At 47.4% G+C, this 22,040-nt stretch overlaps 1 protein-coding gene across 2 annotated transcripts; it reads right to left on the bottom strand.

Annotated features, from left to right (window-relative positions):
• Positions 1-2,097: 2,097 nt before the first annotated feature.
• Positions 2,098-15,996, bottom strand: SIX2 (SIX homeobox 2). 2 transcript variants are annotated; one of them, XM_007440180.3, is made up of 2 exons: positions 14,801-15,996; positions 2,098-4,624 (listed from the first exon to the last, which is right to left on the bottom strand). In XM_007440180.3, the coding sequence occupies exons 1-2, from the start codon at positions 15,358-15,360 to the stop codon at positions 4,321-4,323; spliced, it is 864 nt and encodes a 287-aa protein (XP_007440242.1). In that variant the 5' UTR covers positions 15,361-15,996; the 3' UTR covers positions 2,098-4,320. The 2 variants fall into 2 exon arrangements, with proteins under 2 accessions (XP_007440242.1, XP_007440241.1); XM_007440179.3 differs by having other exon boundaries at positions 14,795-15,996.
• Between the last annotated feature and the right edge of the window lie 6,044 nt (positions 15,997-22,040).

Here is a 22,040-nt window from a genome sequence, read left to right on the forward strand (position 1 = left end):
GCCTCTCTGTAAGCACCCCCATTTCAAGGCTTGGAGGAAGTTTTGGATCAATCTTCCAAACCACCTAATTCTACACTTGGACTGGCAACAAGACTTTGATCAGATTCACTCACCATGCTGTCTCATGGTTTGCTTAATCAGAGTTTGTTGATTAAACCACAGTGGTTCACTAAGCCATAAACCATGGTTCACAAACTGCAAATTATTTGCAGCACAGCAGGTGATGTGCAGGCATGCAATCTGAACAACCTGATCTGGCCACCACCAGATCTCTAGACATGGTTACTAAATTGTAAGGTTTCATTTGAGAAAGGGAGGAAACAAATACATCTCTAATTGGAGAGCACATTTAATTTCAATTAAATATAATGGGAAATGGAAGGAAATCATATTTGGCGTGGTCCTACGCTATTTTTCAGAAGAGATCCAGCTTGCCTTTACAAGGTCAGGAGCAGTCTTACTTCAGGAAATGGTGGTGGAACTGCGCTAAAGCAAAACCAGAGTCAAAAATGTCAAGATGGCGGCCATGACAGTGCAGTCAAAGCCCCACCCATTTCTTAATGAGCATTGCACATAAACATCCAGCAGAGGTTCAGTCGTACCATCATGATCACCCTCTTGACTTTTTCAGCACAATGGGTGAGCCCTGCACAATTCTTTGGCAGCTCATGAGCTCACCTGTAATCCATGGGGAAGCTTTGTTCATGACTGAAAGCATTTAGGCTGATAGCAAAGAGGTCAGGTCTCTGTGTCCTGTGCATGACAAAGGCACCAGAGCCATTTTGCTCAACAAATGGGCAATTGATCCAACAGCAATCATACCTTTGTTGGTGAGGATCAACCCTACTGAACTCAAGGTAAACCTCTCCAAGGTTGCAATATGGCTAGCACTAATGATTTTGGCATAATTTTGCTGATATGGAAAAGCTAAGCAGTGTCACACTTGGTTAGTACTTGGATAGGAAACGACCAGAAAATCTCAGGGCTGTGGCCTAGGTGGGAGACTGAAGTGGAGAAAACATCCTGGAAAAATGCAGCCACAAGCCACTTTTGAAGTGTTGCCAAGAAAGCATCACAGATGGTGCCATGATATCACTTGGGGGCTTGAAGAAACTACTTTTTGTTTGCCTCTCATTCAGTTGATTTGGGCTTTGGACTCCAGTATCCAGCTTAGCAGGAGCAAACACTGGAACCTTTTATTGCCTAAATTGGCCAGCTCCCTGGCCCCTGACACCCTTCTCTTCAATTCTCCTCCCCTCGCTCCTTTCTGTGTCCTAGACACTTTTTCGTACAAATATTCCTCACTGAATTTGTTTTCCAACATTGGAATTTACACTGTCAGACCCATTTTCTCCTCTCTCTTTAGCTGCATCACTGTCACCACCATTTTCTCTGCCCTCCAGGAATTTCAAGAGACAAATGGTAGAAGGTAGTTTTTTGGAGGGAAAAATAAAGTTTAATTTGGTTGCCTCAATCCATCTCCCCACCTACTCAGAGAGGACTAGAACCTTGAGCATTAAAACTGGGGTTTACGAAAACATAGCAGTGAGCACAGAGGGACTGGGAGGGGGGAAACACAGAAATAACCAAAGCCTCTGCTTTACAATTTGGAAGGAAGTAGATCTGGTGATCAGTCGATTACGGAGAGTTTCAATTTGTGAAAGCCTAGAATAAAGTGGTTACGCAGCGTCCTGCGGTAATCCAGGAAACAGAGACAAGCGTCTTCCCGTCCAATTTGGGGAAACGTCCGTTTCCTCGGGGAAACTCTTTCATTTTCCTTTAAGAAATTCTGGGAAAGATGGCCCTGCGACTGAAGGTTACTACGCTTGTCAGGGAAGTGGGCAGGGTGTGGCCAAAAAAGTCAGGATGGCGATAACCGTGGCGGCGCCATCGAAGCAGTTTGTTTTCAGGTGCCGGGACGCGGGAGGTTTTGGCCACACCCCGCGCACAGCCCTGGCTGTGGGGTTTCGCCGCCTCTTGCGGCCATCCTTCGCAAGAGACCTCCCTGCCCGCGCTGCCCGGCGCCATTTGCTCACGGTGATTAACTTGTCTAAAACATTTGGAAAATCTTAAACAACCAGGAGCGCTCGGCGGCCGGTTAAAAACGAGAGCTTTCACTTTTTGCACCACTACGCTGGATGTCTCGATTTTATTATAAAATAGAAGCAGAAATATCTTTCCAAAGGCGGTATTCACAAGATAGAAACAATACAGAAATTTGGAGGGAGCCTGGCTGACTGGGGAACCGTCCTCGCGGTTGGGGCGGCGGCGGCGGCTTCGTAGAGCCCTAGAGAGAGCTATCGTGAGGCTCGCTGCTCGCCCCGCTTGGTTTGAAGGGGCGTCGGGGCTCTGCGTGGGCAGACCCAGGATGCGATCCAGGGCTCGCCCGAGACTGGCTAATGAAGCACCTTGACGTGGGGTGGCCCCACAGACTTCAAGGGGAAACGCAATTAATAGGAGTATTAAAAATAATAATGAGCGATAGAGGCTCTCTCAAAGTTAAGTGTGCAAAACGCTGCCAGCACCTCACCAGGAGCCTTCTGGGGGGAATCGCCCTTGTTCCCATTTTGCGGATGAAAGAACTGAGGCGGAAGAGCGCTTGCTCTGTTGAGAAGCTCACCCAGATTCACCTCTGAAGCCACTGGATCAGGTGGAGGCAAGATATCCGGATTAAGTGATTTGCAGATGTCGCCTTTCTTGTCCTCCTCACCTAAATGTTTGGGTTAGTGGTGGTAGGGAAATATACAAGGCCGAAGGAGCCCATTTCTCTCTTCCCCCCCAGTCAGGGTTCACGTGCTTTGCATAGCATCAGCTACAAGGGAGAACAGCATTAGCTAGGTCATGCTTAAAAGCCAGGAGTTCTTTACAAACTGGCGGCTAGTGCAGCGTTTGACTATTGGCATATAGTACAATGATCACAAATGTTTTTCTCTTTAAATAAGTTAAGAGGTGTGGCTTCTCTATTTATTTATACCATTTATATCTCACTTTTCCCCTGAAGAGCTGAAGGCAGCATACAGGATACTCCCACTCCAATGTTATCCTCACAACCACCTTGTGAGGTAGGCTGGCTGAGAGTGTGTGACTGGCCCAAAGTTATCCAGTGCGCTTCATGCCTGAGTGTGGATCTGAACTTGACTCTCCCTGTCCTAGTCCCCCATTTGAACCACCACACCATGCTATACTCTTCCCTTTCTTTATCAGTCCCTTTGCTTCTGCCCTACAAGAAAAAGCATTTCATAGACTGCTATCCACAACCTAGATGAATTCCCAAAAAAGGAAAGAGATTTGCTCTGGGGTGAAAACCAAATATTGTCCTCTCACTCTGATCCTGGAAATGAGCAAATAATCCTATTCTTTGGAAAAGAGTCCCAATAATTTCCTTTGGGCAATTCCTTTCCACCTGCAGTGCACCATAAGCCTGATGGAATCGTCAACTTGTCAAGTAGCCTCTGGATCTGAGGAAAGCAGTGGGGCCTCCCTGCAGTTGTCACTGAGCTACAATTCCCAGCCTGGTTGGGAAGAAGCAAAATCTGAAGAGCCATGGTTTTCCCTGCCCTAGAGGAAAGTCTTTCATCAAAGCTTCTGGCAATGACATGGGCAGGCGATTGCTGCCATGAGCAAAAAAAAAATGCTAGCTTAAATGGATTTAAAAGAGAATTTGACAAATTCATGGCAGATAAATCTATCAGTGTTGCCCCGTTATTAAAGCCTCCAGATTTAGAAGCGGTATACCACAGGATGCCAGTTGGTGGTGGGAGCGGCCATAGGGGAGAACGTATTGCTTCCCAATATCCTGCTGAAATTGATGGGGCTTTGGCTTCAGCTCTTCAGTTCTCAACAGCTTCATGAATTGATCCCTGCAGTTCAGGTTGAAGTACATCTACAGAGGTGGGTTAAGAAGTTGGAATCCAACTGGATCAGATCTCATACAAGAGGTTGTGTGGGCTGAGGCTTCCAGCTTTCATTCTCTCAAAGGAACAGCTTTTACACCAACCGCCACCCCATCCTCCCTCCCTCCCATCCTACAGTAATGTCCTCCACTTTTCTGCAATCAGGTTCACCACATCCTCTTAAGATCTGAGTCCTTGGACAGCTTACAATGTTCCTGAATTTACAGTACCTTCCAGATAAGTTAACAGCTGCTCAGCAATTGATCCAAAGTGAAACAATGGATCCATTTTATAGATCCTTCTAAGGTTTCAAATCCTTGGTTTGTAGGAGCAGAGGAGTTAAGTAAAAAAAAGAAGAAGAAAGAAGAGGACAACCCAGATGGAGAGAGCCTGGGTTCAGGGAGTGTGGTGGGTGCAGCAAGTATTTTTAAGAGCCAAGATCGACTAGGTTTGAAGACATGGAGTTGAGGATGGAGTCTTGCAAACTGTGATGATGCAGAGGGTCTGCACTGGGAACTGGAATGGCGCTAGGACCCTGAGGATGGCCCAAGCTGTGGAGTGGCTGTAAGCCTGGGTTTGAATTGAGAAGTAAGGCAGGGCTGGAGGAGGAATGATCTGGGGTGCCGGAGGGTGTTTTCTCATCTTCAGAACTGCCCAAAACCGTCTTATTGCCGTTGAGGGAGGAGGAAAGCGGATTGTGGCCATTGGAACTGGAATTTTCGTTGTTTTCCCTAAAAAAAAGGGGGGGGGAAGAACAAGGGGGAGAGAAAAATCAGATTGCAAAAGGAGTGAACTGACCTCAACACAATACCCCTCCCTCATGCCCATCCTTAATAAAATTACAAGGTGCTGGGATATTATGTTGGGGGGGAGGGGAGCATCATTTGCCCATGGACAGCATATTAGAGGCACAGAATATCACACACTGGTCAGCCTGAACCCAGGCATGATTCCTTTCCCCGTTTCAGAAGCCTACAGCACCATAATAGTCTATTAGGATCAACTTTAAAAAATTAATCTTCCAAAGTGATTTATGGACAAGAATAACTTCATTTTGCAGAAGAATTCTCTTTGTGTGTTGCTTCAACCTAAATATGTGGGATATTTTTAAAAATGTGGTGGACAGAAATATAGGGGCTCCAATTGCCATGGCTGTCTCTTGCAGGAGCAATGGAGAACAGGATGTTCCAGGTACAAATCACTGTCATCTTCTTTTTGTGGGAACATACATCTTTAAATGCTTTAGCCCAAGTTAGATCAGTAGGATACAGTATGAGATATAGGATAAATAGGAGACAATATAGGCTAAATTTCCCATAAACAACTGAGATTGGACCTAAGCATTCAAAAAATGCTTGGCAGAAGCAGCAGTATGATGGAAATTGTAGAAGTTGCATCAGCTGTGGATGATGGGAAATATAGGGAGGGTTGGAGAAACTAAGCTAGGCCATAGCTGGGATCATATACTGTGCTAAGCCATTGTTTGTGTTAACCATAGTTTATTGAATAAATTACATTTGCTGAAGTCACACAATAGCTAAGTCATATAAACCACAGTTTAACATCACAAGTGTTGGATTCACACAGCCAGAACAAACAAATCACATTAGATCTTAGTGCTAGATGTAAACTAGGCAGGTGGCTAAATTATATTTCACTTTATGCCATAGTCATTTTAATTTTCCTTTGTTGAACATGCCATAAAGAATAGGTTCACATACAACTCTAATCTATATACCATGGTTTACAAACCATGGCTCAGTTCACTCAACATACTAAGCCAAAACCAAACAAACCACAGTATGGCTTGTTACTGTGTGTGAACCCAGTTACTGTTTGTTAGGTGTATCTATTTTTAAAGAATTACTGTATTGTGAAACTAGCCTACCAAGCCTAAATAATAAACAATCTCAAAAAAAGATTTGTGTGGTTTTTACTTCAGTAGACATATGTCTAGGTAGCAGCCAAGGCTCTGTATTTCCTTGAGCTTAAGGGCTGTTTGGCACAGCACCCATAAGCTGCTTGTCTCCCATGCTGAAACTGGCTGGAAATGAAGCAAGCTTTAGAAATTGCTGTCTAGATTTCAATCTGTTCTTCAGTTTTGGCAACAATGCCAGCCAAGTGCTCTATCTGGTGGTTACCGTGGACCCTGGTTGGTGGATTCCCTTGCTTTTCCCCCTCTCATGTCTGCCAGGAAAGTAAGTACCTGTCACTTTCCTTTCCATGGGTGAGTCTTTGAGGACATATGGCTTCCACCCATAGACTTCCCCTCACACTTGACACTTTCCATCCAGCATGTATACCCATGGGGGAAAAAAATAAGACACTCCCTATCACTTGGGCTATAAGGGGAAACTGCAGAACTTTTATTCATTTACCTGTTTGTTTAAAACAAAAAACAAAAGGCCCACCAGAAAAAAAGTGAACTTGACAAAAAGATAAAAGGCCATCCTTTCACCAATCTACCAGTTAATAAAGGTCCAGTTTTTCATTGGTCCACAAGGAGAAGTCCCTTCAGAAGTGGGCAGGCAGCCCAATGGTCCAGGACAAAATGGCTGTGGAGGGCCATCATCAATGACTGAAGCGGAGGGGGCATCCCCACCACAGGACATAGCAGCCAACTGGACCACAGGCTTTTGCCCACAATGAAATGAAGCGCAGCAGGTAGACCAACAAGCATGGCTTGGGCCAGCAGAAGGCACTACTTCTGAGATGGACCAAGAAGGGACAGGTGAGGGTTGCCTTCAGGTGGGCTGACCACAGACATGGCCATGAGCCCTAACTCAAAGTCCCCAGTAAAAGCCAAGACACAGAACGAGGTAGTGGGTCTGGGATCCTATGGACAGGGACCTGGAAGTTAAGTACCACTGAGAACACTTACTTTGGAGCCCTGGGAGTCATAAATCATATTCACAACTGTACCAAGGGGATTGAGCATGCAATAAAAGTAATGATAATCATCAAGAGATTCACACCCAAACGTAAAGAGAATGGTTAAGATTTCATTAGGTTGGCAGTCACTCCCAGACCTAAGGGCATTTAAATAAGACATTAATCCCCAAGAGAGCAAAGTTCTAGGAGCAGGGCTCTAACGCTGCCGAGGTATATTAGGTAATTACGGTGCCGTGGGGATAATTTGCCTTACTGAAATATACGGAGCAGTCCATTGCAGAGGTTAGTTACAACCCTTTGTATTAGCGCAAAGTAATTTTCCTGTTCCAGGCCCACAATTATTCTCCCCAGCTTTCACGGATATCTAAGATCTCCACCACTCCCTAACGGCACTTATATCAAGAGTGTTCTTTCCACGTGTAATTTCCGGCGTGCCATCCTTTGCGCATGCTCACTCCGAAGAATGGATGCCCGGTCCTGAAGCAGTTCTGGAAACGGACTCATGCCAACTTCCGCAATCCGCTCCTGCGCTCGTTCGAGTTCCTCCAAGCTTACGGCGGCCTCTGAGAAGGGGATGACACCGATGTTCGATACGGAGCCTGAAGAACTGGCTTTTTCACGCGCTTAGAAAAGGCCTGAAGTGCAAATAAATGCCAAACATGCTTTTCTTGGAAATGTTTTCCTTGATGCAACACCAAGTCGCCGACAGTCTTCGGCTTTAAGTCGGTAATGGAGGATGGGAATGTGAGAAATCTGCTTTTCTACCGTGCTGCGATTTAGCTGTTAGTTTTAAAGAAAAACACGGAGTGGGGTGAAAGTTTCGAAGGCAGAGAATGAAATTCGGGTTTACACAGCCTTGCCTGCAGCCCTTCAGGGCCTCTTTGGGGAGGTCTTGGGTCTTGTAAACAGTTTGCGGCTGACCTAGGAGAGAGCGCGGCAAAACAAAACAGAACAACTTCTTTCTTTTACCAAGAGGAGAAAGTCCAGGCGAGGAGGAAACGAGGGAGGGCAACAGCCGGGTAGAGGGCGGTTGGTGGGCGAATTAGACCTGATGCACTCCCTGGAAGGGAACTCGCCATCTCTTCAGCCAGTGCTCCGGATGACTCGAAGCTTGCAAAGAGGCGCACGCCAGGTAAAGCCACAAGGGATTTTCTTCCTATTAGATTTATCTCCGGGATCCTTAAAAAGCGCCCTCCAAGGTACAGAAGGCCGGCGCGGGACAACTTTTGTATCCAAACTTTGGTGGTTTCAAACCAGGCTGCTATGTCAAGCAGAAATGTATTGTAGGGAAACTGTCCAGTTCTAGATTGCTTTACTCAAAGGATCCCCACCGAATTAAATAAAGATAGTGCCCTATAATGCGAGTATATGCAGACTGCAGCTAAAGGTTGTGTTCGTCCAAGTGGCTCACCGTAGTTAGCCATGGTTTACTGAATCAAATCGGCTCGCTGAGTTCACACCACACATTAAATCACAGACTCACCAGATGGCCTGGGTTCCCACAACACGCTAGGCTAAGATGGGATTCACTGGGTTGGGGCTTAGAGTGTCATTTGAATTTCGTCTAGAAGTTTTGTGACACGTGGAAGACGAACCCTTTTGTAGGACTCGAGTTTCGATAGGCGAGAACTTGTTTCTTGAGATGCGTGAAATAGATTCACTTCACTAGACATGCTATACATACGATTAAGCAAATTCTCATGACTGAAGCTTCCACCATCATAAAATAGTTAATCTTTCAGGTGTCACAAGACTGAAAGAAGCAAAGCAGGATGTCTTTAGAACTGGAGAAAAAATCAAAACAAACTGGGAGGAGAGGAGGGATAAACACACTGCTACTGAAACTTTTCAGTTCAGCTGGAAATCATTAGTTCCAGCCAATAATGGGCAGCTCACTAGAAAGCCTACTGGCCCGAACTTAAAATCTTGCAGAAAAGACCACAGAAACACCTTAGAACAGCCTTCCTGCTCCAGTTCAGGAGATATCTTCCCTCTTCAAGAGAGCGAGGGCTTCCTTCTCAGAAAATGTGCTTCGGATTTTGAAGTTAAGTTTAATTGAACTGATTGAGATTGATTTTGAATGACAAACAAGGAGATGGCAAAGCTCAGCTCCGTCGAGGTCAACTGCATGGCTAGTTCAGAAAACTGCTCCTGGGTATGCCGACCGCCCTGTCTACATCTGCTTATCAAAAACCATCTTTATATAAAGAGCTTTTCCCAACACTTGCAGACACTGGCTCAGAAATAGAGGAGCGTTCCTGAGTTCACAATTACTGCGCTACAAAGCTCTTGAAAGTCGTATGAGTTACTGAGATTATGTTTATTTGAATGTAACCCTTTACAATTCGATTTAAACCAAGATTAAAATTTAAGAACAGGACTTCTTCCTATTGATGTTAGCCAAGTTAATTGAATTCCAATTCAAGTCACAGTGATAAGGTGGCTAAGGAAGGGAGCCCGATCCCATTTGATGCACAGTTGAGGTCGGCGTTGCTAGCCACACAGCAGTATTAAGCAGCATGTTATAGTCATCGCATCAACAGAAACAAGAACTTTGCATTTAATTGCACTTTTATTAGGAAGCAAAAGCTGTGATTTACCATTTGAAGAGGAGCTTGTGGCATATTTACTCAGAAGTGAATGCCAACACGTTCAGAAAAGTTTACTGTCAAGCAAAGGAAAAAAGTAGAGTCGCTGGGATGGGAGTCTGATGGCACATAAATGTAGATGATGATGATGATGCTGATGATGGATGATGTCCCCAAAGTCTTTCTTGTTAATCACATGAACCAGGGAGACCATTCTGTTGAACTCAGGTCGGGTAAAATTCATCAGAGTTTTAAGCGGTGTTTCAAATAGGACTGAGAAGCCAAATTCTCCGATTAAACAGAGGGGGATTCCCATTAAATGCTCCTTCTAATACTGCACCCTTTATTTCTAAGTAAAGACTTGTATTCATACCAGCTGTCCTAAAGTCAGAGAAGCACAGCCCAAGACCCCAGAGCCGACAGAAAATGTGGGGTGCGTATCTTCCTCTTGACCTCCAAAGGTTGCATTACCAAAGTTGATATTTATGTAACAGAAATGGGCGGGGGGGGGGTAGGGAAGATCACTCACATGACAAAAGAGGAAGCATATCAACTATTTTTCATTTTAATTAAATCTAAATGTAAGGAAGTGTGCATCCTAGTTTTTGCCCTAGTCCTTTTTTTATTCTTCGGAGGTTACAGCCCCAGTGCCACTTTTTGTGATCTCCTGCCACTGCTGGTTAGCCCAATACCCCTCAGCTATTGGCAAGGACCCTTTGACGAACTACCCTGTAAGCAAGCTCTAGGTAGTAGTACTATTAGTAGTTTTATTAATTAAGGAGGCCACTTCTCTACCGTCCTTACTCAGATGAAAGGAATCTCTTGTCAAGGGAGAGCTGGGGGGTGGTGAGTTGGTGCCCGCGTCCCTCTCAAAAACAGAGATCACTTCGTTAGGGACCAGCCTGCTTTGGGGACTCGGCAGTGAACTAGCACCTACTGGGGAAAGCGCCTTTTGCTCTACCTTTTGGATAGCCAACCTGTGTGCCCGTGCCTTTGCCCTCCGGTTGGCACTCTTAGGAGTTAAAGATGATCTCTCACCAAGACCGAGTCAGCCCGGACAGCCCTCCTCCTCCTCCTCCGCCAAAGAATAAGCAGCTCAAGTCCATCTAGGGAAATGGCTGGTGCGAATTCAGTCCTAATGCCTTGGACCTGATCCAGCCTCAATTCGTCCTTTGAAGTCGGCTCAAGGGGCTGCAAATGCATGCATTAATGTGACCCAGCTCGGTCTCTTTTCAAAGCTCCGGACTTGGGCTAGGAAGCCCAATGGCACAGACCTCGGTGGCCATTGGATCAGTCTCTAGGGCCACCAACTAAAAGCAATTCCTTCCCTTCCTGTCCCCCCACCCCCAGTACTTCCAGTTTTCGGGACCTCTAGCTTCAAGGCTGCTTATTCGCAGACCAGGTGAAATATGTGACGTTTTCAAGCTGCTGCCTTCTATAACCTTCCCAACACATGGTGGCTACAAAGCAATTGCTCCGGTAGAAACTTTTCCTTTCCTGGATTGCAGGGGATAGGAATCCCCGCCTGAAAGTGCTGCATCTGGTCAAGTCAAGTTATTTATCGGCCGGGAGGGTACACTGCCCGGATATATGTAGGAAGAGGCATCGGGTTGAAATCTGCAGAGGATGACGGTGAACCAGCTTTGCTGCTTGCCTTGTAAACGAAAACCTGTCCTCTCCAGCCCGATAGCCACCTGCAGTTCCTTTCCCGTCACTATGGTCTTCCAACTTTGGGCACTTAGTGCCAGACTTGGTCTGCAATCTCACACATTTTTGCTCAAGAGTAAAATCCTTCCCAAGAAGCATGCAAAGGCCTGCAAACTTTTGACATTCCAACATGTTTGGATGTAAAACCCATTAAGTACCAGCAGAAAACAAAGTCGACTTGGTAGTTGTGTATGCGTTTCAGCAATGACAAATGTTACAACCCACTTTTCTAAAATACTCGGAATCGGCAGTGTTAGACATATTAATGGTGACTTCTGGCTACGACCCTCCTAATTATATCAGTGTCACTTCCCAGTGAAGAGGGGCAAGATCATGCCTCTTTCCTGGCGATACAGTGCTGCCTATTTGGGTGGTGGCTGGCCTTGCCAGCTTGCAGATTAAATCTACTTTTACATATATATCCAACTGACCGACTCAGCACTGCAGCCCATCTTCTCCGGAGAAATCTCCACGAGCCTAGATTATTGGAGAGCAGCCGCAGACTACGGTAGAGAGAGTAGATCCAACCAACCAAGCAGATAATATATTTTTTATTAGCCCCACATGTTGATGGGAGCTGTTACTGTGCTTTGGATTTTTGACCAATAGTTGGCTCATTAGAAAAAATATCTTTGCATTTACTTACTGGGTAAGATGGTGCCAAGAATGAAAGTAACTAGGGACCTGAATACTTTTGCATCAACTGTCTAGTTGAAATTAATCTCTTTCATGTGGGTTAATTGTACAAGAACTGACATTTGCCCTCTCTGGGTGTGTGAAGGGCTTTCTAAATTGCACAGGGCCTGCTGGAAATCAAACGGGATCCCTCCAGATTCCTATCATTTACATACATACAAGCACACTTCTTTGGCTGCAGACGACTTAATATGATTCCGATGTTACTACATGGAAGTTTTCTCTCCCTGCCTGCACCTCATTTTCTAAATCAGTTTAAAAAAGATTTTCATCTCAATTTCAGCTATTGGGGGGGGGGTAGAGGGAGAAAGAAAGAAAGAAAGAAAGAAAGAAAGAAAGAAAGAAAGAAAGAAAGAAAGAAAGAAAGAAAGAGAAAAGGAAAAGGAAAAGGATTTAGACTTCACCAAAAGAGCAGCCCTTGCTTCACCCCCTGGAAAACAGCCGCAAGTACTGCAAGGTTCAAGGAAGTAGGGGCTGCTCCCCCAAAATGAGCTGGCACAACCCCGGAAACATTCCTCCGCCGTCTTTCTGGCACAGCTCTTACTTAGAAGTCTAACTGAGGCGGAAGAAGCTGTTTCTGAAACACAGGCCGAAATAAACTGAGCGATCCTTTTCATCAGGCCACACTCAGACTTTCCAGTAAGAGCATCCAGAGCAGGAGTGAGTAGGCATCGGAAAGTCTCCGAAACGTGCAGAACTGCAAGCCACCTAGTCCAGAACTCTTCTGTTTGACTTGTTGGACATTTGGAATAACTCGGACTTCCTTAATCCAGCAGTTCCTTAATCCAGTTGTGAAAGCTTGCATGTGTTGGGCTCTTGGTGCTAAGCAGGTTTTCTTCCTCTATATTTCTGGCCTAAATCTCTCTCTGTGCCACAGTATTTTATAGAGGGGGGTTCTTCTCACCGCCTTCGGGAGATATGATGCCTTATGATGTCCTGGGGTGTCCTTCTCTCTTTGTTTCTGGCAGAATTTCGGAGTCCCAGGAACTAGATTTTGGAAGAAAACGATTCTCCACTCGTTTCTCCTCCGAAATGGTTGACTGGATTTGAAATTTCACCCCCACTTACCTGGAACAAAATCCTCCTAGACTCCACAAGATTAACTCCTGAGGAAGCTTGCTCAGAGTTCCACTGCTACTCTCCACTGCTTGTCAAAACTCTCGATCATTCCCGTTATGCTGGCTTCCACCAAAGCAGTTTCATTGAAATATGAGGAACAAGCGTTGAGGGATGATTTGGACAAAAGTACTTGACTCCCGGAAGATAATTTAGGTCTGTGACCAGCGAAGTGCAGACTGAAAGTAAACCCGAGTTCTCAGAGGGAAGGCCCAGGGGATAGCCGACAGTGGACCTGGCTGCAGCCTTCAAATCATCGTGCAGTTGGCCGAGGCCAGGGATTCCCATCAGCGGAATCCCAGCCCCTTGCCCTGCCATGGCTATATCAGAAGGGCAAGTTCAGCAAAAAGGAAAAGAAAAAGGGGGGGGGAGGAGCGGTGGTGGGGAGAGACAGAGATTGCCACCCTTTTCCTATAATACCTGAATACTTGTATTGTTTCTTAGAAATGAATGGAACTTGTTTGTAGTGATACTATGGAAGTTTGGGGCACTCTTAACCCATAGTTCCATATTATCGCTCGATCTAATGTCTGGAAGCTCCACCAACCTCCCTATTGACACGGAAGCGAGTCTTAATGAAATAAAAGGAACTTGCATCCGGATAGATAAGCAGCTACGGTCAAATTTTAAACTGTACTGAAACTCCTTGGATTTATTTTTAAGAAAATGTGTGCGAGCGGGTGTGTTTTTAAAGGATGGAATTGGGTAAGACCAAAGTCCAGGCCAGGCTCATTCAAACACAGACCTCACTGTCCACTAAGCTGACATCTAGGAAAAACTCAAGGGCTTGCCACTGAAAAGAACGGGTGACCGGTTGGAGATTTAGGACTGAACCTCAGAAACTGTTTAGATGTGATCATCACTCTGGGTTAAAATGTATAAATGAGGTGGGGGGGCGCTTTCCCCCACACTCACTAGCACCTCCTATGAAGAATACAGTATTTCTTCCAGAGCTGGAGGCCTCTTTGCCTTATTTTAAAAGCAGCATGCATGCACGGAGGGTGAAGTCACATTCAATATTATTTAGATACTAGATATAAAGATTTAAAAAATCAGTATTTTTTGGCTTACTGTATTGACAATTGGCTAAATAGGAGCTTATCACGCTTGTGACATCTTGGTTGATGGTAATCCAGTTGTTTTTCAGTTAACAGATTTTGAGGCATTGCTTTCCCTCTCACTGATCCCCCACTGTTATAATTAAAAATGCAATTTGAAAAGGCTACACTCTTAGAGACCCTTACCACAGCGTTGGGCCATTGACCTCTATGGGATCTACTTCTGAGTTGGCAGAGGAAGAGCCTTAACTGGCAAATAAGACAGTTTCTTGTCTTTTTTGATGTTAGACTAGGAAATTAGAGACACAGATAAAAGGAACAAAGCCAGTTGGCTTCCCTTCAAGGAAGTTCTTTCTACTTCTCCACTCCTATTCACTGAAAACTTACTTCCATATCTACTCGGCTAGTTTTCCGAAGACGTGGCTTGGAATCCAAGCCGAATCAGAGATATTTATCTTGGCCACAGCCCGATTTTGCTCTCGAATAAATCAAACTGGTCCCTGCGGTAACCGATCGCAAATCGCGACAGTCATCCCGCTCCCCAAACTAACTTTTCCAAAAGTTAAAAAAAAAAAAAAAAGTGTTCCAACGCAGACAGAGAAGCCCTGAGTTTCCCTTCCTTTGTACAGTTCCCAGGCTGCCGGCGCCTTCCTAAACTGCAGCCTCGCGCCCCCGAGGGTTTGCTTGGAAGGGAAGGGAGGCTTACCCCCGAGTCAGTGCAGAACACTTCGGACAGGACTGGTTAGCCACGCCGAGGTGAAGGCACGTGCACACCCCCTTCCCGACTGTCCCCGAAGCAGAGCTCTTTCTGCAGAGAAGCGGGAGGGAGGTCGGCTCTACTTACTCGTACCTTTCTTTGGCCTCCGCCGCCCGGTCCCGCTGCCTCCGGTTTTTGAACCAGTTGCTGACTTGGGTGGTGGTGAGCCCGGTGGCCTCGGCCAGTTCCCGCTTCTCCCTGGGGGACGGGTAAGGGTTATGGGCGTACCATTCCCGCAGGACGCTCCGGCTCTTCTCCTTGAAGCAGTAGCTGGTCTCCTCGCCATCCCAGATCGAGCGGGGCAAGGGGAACTTGCGGCGGACCCGGTACTTGCCGACGGCCCCTAGGGGTCGCCCCCGCAGCTTCTCGGCCTCGATGTAGTGCGCCTTGAGCCACAGCTGCTGCAGCTTGGGGTGGTTGTGCGCCGAGAACTGGTGGCTCTCCAGGATCTTGTAGAGCTCGCGAAAGTTGCCCCGGTGGAAAGCCACCACGGCCTTGGCCTTCAGGACGCTCTCGTTCTTGTGAAGGTGCTCGCAAGCCGGCAGCGACCAGAGGAAGCGGCCCAGCCTCTCGATATTGCCCCCTTGCTGGAGCACTTCACACACGCAAGCCACTTGCTCCTGGGTGAAGCCAAAAGTGGGCAGCATGGACATGGTGGCGCGCCCTGGAAGGCCTTCCTGCCGTCTCCGCCGGCCCTCTTATCGCATCTGCCCTGGCCGAAAGGGGGCACCCGTCCGGACCCAGCGTCCCGCAGGCACCGCCTGGGGGGAACGCCGACAGGGAGGCAGTCGGGGGGCGCGCGCGAGCCAGCGACGCTCGGCGCCAATGAGAAAAGGGCTCCGCGAGGGAGCAGCCAACCACAGCGCGCGCGAACTGCTGACTTACGAATGGAAGCCCTCGGGCTAGGTCAGCGCGGGTGCTGCTGCCCCGGCCGGGGCACCCATGGAGCCGGAGAAGCTTCGCGCGCAAGGGAGGCTCCCAGGCAGCGCCCGTGCCCACGCCCGACCTTTGGGCTCCGGGTTTGTTTGTAAGTCCCCGAGTTCCGATCGTCAAACTTTGCGCCTCTATTGTGTGAGAGAAGCGGCACTTGCAAGAGTGGAACTTTCACTCTCCCCACCCCCTGGCCGGGCTCGCAAGTTCCTCTCTCGCTCGTTCGCTCGCTCCCTCTCTCTCTTCCCCCCCTTTCTGCCATAGGATCGCTTACATGGAATCAAGTCTTTTAAAACCCCGCTTCCCCTTTCCTTCTTTTTCTCCTCCTCCTTCTCTCCTCTCCTCTCCTCTCTTCCCCTTCTCTTTTCTTTTCGTTGCCGATTCTTCTCTTCTTTCCCCCCCCCCCCGTCCTCCCCCCTTTCTTCTTGCTCTTCCTTGCCTCTCTCCTTCCAAATATTATTCTAAGCTGGCATGAAAAAGTGATTAGCCGCGCAGTGATTGGTCCAGTTATCTGACTCGGGGACTGCCAAGGAGAAGACAATAGTTTTAATCAAATTATTTGCCATGGTGACGCTGTCAATCAAAAGTAACCGGATCTGTTGTGAGGTGGCTCCCCGGCTCAGTTGACAGATTGCTTCGAGCCACTCAGAGGCGGGCTCTCAGAGCTGGGATGTTACTAAAGAGTATTGGGGGAGGGGGGGGGACGAAGGAGGTGGGGGAGGGGAAAGCAATATGCGCTGTGATTGACACTGCAAAACACAGAAAGAGGGAAAGGGTTCCCCGAGATCCAGCTTGGGCTGGTCACTGACTGACAGCGGGGGCGCTAGAACCACGGCAGCCTCCCCCCCCCCCCCCAAGCCGGCAAGAACCACCTAGCTTGAGGCTTTTCACAGCTCCAGAAATCCCAGCTTGGGAGGGGGGGCAGATTTTAGGAAGCCTGGGAGCGACTCAGAATTGCTGAAGATTTTGTCGGAAGCTCCGGTGGAAACGAAGAATTTCATACTGTTTATTAACTTATAAAACGAATCTTTATTTATATGCACAGCTAGCCCTTCACTTTTTAAAAGGCGAAATAACGTTATTTTTCAAATAATGTACTTTCCCCTTGTCTACAGTTTACGCTGCCTACTTCAGGATCGCCAGGACAATTTGGAGAGTCACTGACTTGAATCTTAATGCAACATTTCAAGCTATCCGCTTGCCAGCCTCAGCTTTCTAAAATTATTCTGCTTTCAAATTCAGTTGCAGCCCTGAAATGCAAAGGAACGAAGGAGGTATTAAATCAGTGTCCGCCCCCCGCCCCGTTCCTTAAAAACTGCAGCGTGGTGGGTGTGTAAAAGCAGCATGGGGTTTGTATCAAGCATGTATTTCATTTATCTAAATTCATTGATTGATCAAAAGATAAGTGGTAATAAATAGTGTTTCCAAAAAGGTAAGGTTAGGATTGCAGCTTAAGTAAACCCTAGATCCAACTGTCCAGAAGTAAATCCCATTGATTTCAATGGCACTTTCTTTTAAGTAATCATGCAGAAAATCAAGCCAAAAATTAAAATCGTAGGCGCCAGTCCTGCCTAGATCGACTTACTTGTGGGCCCAGGATAGTGGGGAAACAACTTCTGAAAGAACATAAATAGATAGAAAACACAGTGGCTCGTTATTCCTCGTTAGAAACTTTTCTGAGCTTCTCTGTTTGGAATTGAGATTGTGAAAGATTCTCTCTCTCTTTCTCTCTCTCTGGTTGAAAAGCACGCATCCTGGGTTGCAAGCGAGAGAGCGCGGGATTCAGTCCACCCATTCAGCAGGGATTCTGCCCACCCATCCATCCACCCATCCATCCACAAGCCCGCTGTAATCGACGGATCGTTTCATTGGCATAGAAACAGATACCGGTGCGCTTTTCCTCTTCCTATTTTATTCTTCCACCTCTCTTAATTTCACCTCTTCCTTCTAAACAGAAAGTGGCGTGAAAGTGATAGAAGGAGATCAAAAGAAAAGAAGCTGACCGGCGTGTTCATCTGCAAATGGGTGTCAAAGACAGTTTGGAGGAACAAGTGCATGAATTCAGTTCTGGCAGGATAATTGGGGATGCAAGCTGCCGGCGCTCCCACTCTAGCTAAACGCTGCTACCACCAAGGCGGCGCGGCCTTTCCACTGGTTGCTCCTTGTCCCTTGGCCACTTCAGCCCTGAAGTTCTGGAAAAGTAAACTGTCCACAGTTGATCACTGGGACCGATCTTTCCTTTTCCCGAGAGCTTGCTTGCTTAATTCACAGCTGGCGGCGCTTGATCCAGAGTCTAGTGGCCGAAAATGTGCCTAGACTCCATGCTGACTAATGGATTGGCCCCCCAAATCTTACTCGCGATCCTTCCGCGCCTAGCTGGTTATAATGACTGGAGTGAAAAAAGTATTCTGTCTATGCTCAGCGGAACTTTCGTTAAATATTAAGCTCCACATTCTGGGGTGGCTCAAGCAAGGTAACAGGCGAGGAACTCACGCTAAGCCCCGAGAATTAAATCCCAAGGAAATTCCCCGTCATTGACGGAGGGGCGAGGAAGAAAACGGCGGAGCATCCCTGCCATCTGCAACGACGGGAGCCAGGAAGGTGGTGCTGCGACTGCTTTCTCGGATCTCTGGGGAGAGCGAGGCGAGGGCCCGAGGGTGCGCTGACACCTCCAGGACTCGGACAAATGGACGGGGGTGGAGAGAGTAGAAAGCTCGCTTGGAGTTTGTGTCCGGCGGGGCACTAACCGCCTAGGGACCCGAAAGCCCTAGCGGAATCGGGAAAATCGCCCAGGACGCGGGGTCGAAAGCCTCGCTCCAGGGTTTGGGTGACATCTGAATGAAGCTTTGATTTGGAAGAGCAAAAGGCTTCGGTGACACCGCCATTCGCATCAAGAGTGACCTTCTCGCCCCAAAGTCGAGGTTCGGCACAATCTTTTTTGCGTAAGAAAAAGTTTAGGTCTTGTTGGAAACGCTGCGTCTATTTCCAGCACTCTGGAAGGCTGCGATTTGAAAAAGAAGGTGGGGATGGGAACGCCTCAGTTCCCGCGGGAGAATCCCTTCACCCCGCAGCCTTTGGGTTGTTCTAAGAGCTTCACTGTTGCTGCGACCCGCAAATCTTCCAGCGGGGCCACTTCGTCTGGGTTTATTTCCCCGGCTTCTGGAGGTAGATTTTAATGGAGCTGGTGCCCCCACTTCCCTTACCGTAACCTGACTTCCGTGCTCTGACCTTCGTGTCATTTTTGTCAGGAAAAGGCCTATCGATCCCAGGGGGTTACATCTCTAATGAACCGCTTTCAAATTGGGATGTAAGCGAAGCAAACAGGAGCGAAGGAGCAGGAGCGTTATCCAGGCGAAGCTTCTCCCGCCGTCTTCTTCATCTCGGCTGCACCTCTAGACTGCACCGCTAAGAAGATGGAATTCACTAAGATCCCCCCCCCCCGCTCCCCGCTCCCCAATATGAGGAGGACCGTTCGGGCAGCGGGAGAGAGAGAGTCCCTCTGTCCTGGGAAAGGTCTCATGTAGTCCAGTTTAGGGGACGATCTAAACTGTTCCCTGCATTATCTAAATCGCAGGGTTCCCACCAAGCCTACAGAACACAAGGAAACGGCTCTTCCCCATTGAAATCAGCGGGGCTTGCTGTCTGAGGAAAGGTGCTTTACAAGGCCGCGTTGCAGGGTCTTGCTGAAATTAATTAGGCTATAGAGTCCGATTAATTCAAAGTTACCAAGTTGCTTGCCCAGGAACAAGAAAGGCAAACAAAAGCGACCCGAACAAGAAGGAAGTTCTTTACCTGTAAGGCTCCAGGACGCAACAAAACAAAAATGTAGCCAGGGTGCTAAATGTGATGTATTAGCTAGCCGAGATCGTACTACACTTAGGCTGAATTTGGTGGGACGGCGTGTCACCGTCATACAGCATTGCACTGGACACCAATGACCTTCTAGGGGTTCTAAGTTCAAGTCGCCTTTGAAATGAATGTTTTAGCTGGCCATCGGCAAGCTCTTCGCTCGTGACCCCATCTTCCACCCCTGGTTAAAGACAACAACACGTGTCCTTTACGGGTTTGCAAGAACTGCACAGCGAATGTGTGAACGAAGCGCTTCAAACACTTGGAAGCACAATATCCGTCTTCACTCCCGTCGGGTTAAAACGCCACAGACTCAGAGATCCATGCTGTCCTCAGAGTGCAGAGCAGGTTTTTTCTAAACTGGGGGGGGGGGGGGGAGCAGAGATTTTGAGCTGCACTCTCTCCCCCCCCCCTTTCTACTTTTACGGGTTTCTTGAACGCAACTTGAGTTCACTTGCTCCGATCCGACAACCAGCTGAGAAAGTGGAGGGGGGGGGTCGGAATTGGGAGGGGTCGGGGGGCCATAGGAGAACAGCAGCTGTTCTCAGCCGGAAGAGACGTCAGCCGCTCTCTTGGGGACCGACTGAAGATACTCTCCTGCTTCTGCATTACCATGGGAAAACCCCCCACCTCCCGCAGTGTTATGGGGACCACAGCGTGGATTCCTTCCGCCCCTTGAGCCCGGCAGAGATTTGTTTGCCGCTTTTTAACTCAGGAAAAACGTCGCGCCAAGTCCTGTACATTGACTGAAGCAGAAGCGGGTTGCGATGTCATGGCCGCGCAACGCGTACCCACCCCACCCCCGTCTTTTGAGAAATGCAGAAAATTTCGGAACAACCAGGAAAAAGTCAGGAGGTGCGGGAAAAGGGGGTGAGGGTCAAATCACACCTGGGACCGATCCATTTCTTTTGAATGTACAGACGGAGTCCGCGTTGACTTCGCCTTCCTGAGAAGCAAAGCAAGACGGGACTCAGTTGGAAGAGGTGGGGGGATGAATTGTGTTCGGCTACTCGAGCCAGCAATCCCAGTTATATTCATCGGTCAATACCCTGGCCCCTACTCCGGAGCTGACCTGTTTAGGACGCTTCTGCCAAGTTGCCCTCCCCAGCACTCCGGAATGGATTTTCAGCTGGCTCCTCCGGTCGAATGGTGATCCTAAGAAGGGGGTCCCTTTCAAAGTCTGAGGATTCGGGGCGCTCGCTTCCCGTTAGTCCGAATGAAGAATAGCCATTTCAGGGAAAAGCACCCACACCCACAAACGCACGCACCAGGTAGTAATTCTGCAGTTAGGTCTACCGCATCTGCCAAATTTCGGGCCACCACTAGATAGCGGCAAATATTCCTCTTTACCTCCATCTTGTGGTCGCCTGGAGTTTTGCAGCCCGAATACTCCACTTTCTTCGCATTTGGATGTCATAAACTCTGTTAGATGTTCAAGAGTACTTATCTGTATAAGAAGTAAACCAGGAGGGGGGGGGGAGTAAGGTTTATTCACGTTTATTCACACGACTTAGACTATTCTAGATACTCCTATATCTTGAACTGAAGCGATTATAGGTACTGTTCGGAATTTGGTGAGTTGCAACCAAAAGCAGAATCCTAAAAATTGGCATTGAAATCTCTGGGATTTTACCTACACAATAATAAGTAAGCTTTAAAAAAATCAATGGGCAAAAATCAATAAAAAATCAATCTGTTTCAAGGAATGTGTTTATTTTTACTCCACCATTCCTTCAGGGAAATCGAGGCAGTATTGGACAAGTTTGCAAGCTGAGGTCCCTACCAGAGATGCAGCTTGACTTTCAACAGGTCTTTGCGTGCTACTTATTTCCAGCAAAAGTCCAGAGTAGTCTCTGGTAAACCGGGCTTTGCACCGGATTGGGTCTATCAATATCCCTGTGACTGCGAGCAGTTCCGGGATTGTAATTGCTAACGGGATTCCAGGCTGGATGAAACCAAAACAGCTCTACCATGTTTTTGTTCTTGGTCTTGTGCTGATTTACTTTGGAAAAATAAAACGGATATTTTTGTCTCTCAAATGAAAGAGCATCAGGATAACCTCTAATCATCAAAACTCTTCTTTTGAGAACAGTAATTCCACGGTCCTCCTTTAAAACCACTTATATTGGTAGTTTCTTTTTCAAATCCTTCTGGCTAATACTTACAACTCTTAGATGTGTGATAACGTTTCCATGCATCTCTAGGTATTGCTTGTAGACCTAGTCTTATTGGCAGCCCCCTAACCTTTCTGCTGAATGCCCACGAACAGCCACTGGAGGACCGGACCAGAATGCTTGCTCAGTCATGAAGTTCAGTGGAGTACCTTGGGATAAATACTGTCCTTGAGCACAGCCTACCTCATAGGGGGTTGAGAAGATAACATGAGGAGGAATGTGCATGTATATTCCTCTGAAATTCTTGGCTGAAGGGCAAGATAAAGAAATGAGAAAGAATAATCTGGCAATTCTTTTAGCTGCTCAGGGGAGAATTTTCAAAAGTTAGTCTAGCAGAATCCTTGAGCCTCTTGTTTTTGTGCGTGAAGCCTGTAGGAATT

The sequence above is a fragment of the Python bivittatus genome, unplaced genomic scaffold (assembly GCF_059951505.1).
Source record: "Python bivittatus isolate LINGU-HERP-01145 unplaced genomic scaffold, Pbiv_v1 ctg000020_np1212, whole genome shotgun sequence".
In the NCBI taxonomy this organism is placed as follows: Eukaryota; Metazoa; Chordata; class Lepidosauria; order Squamata; family Pythonidae; genus Python; species Python bivittatus.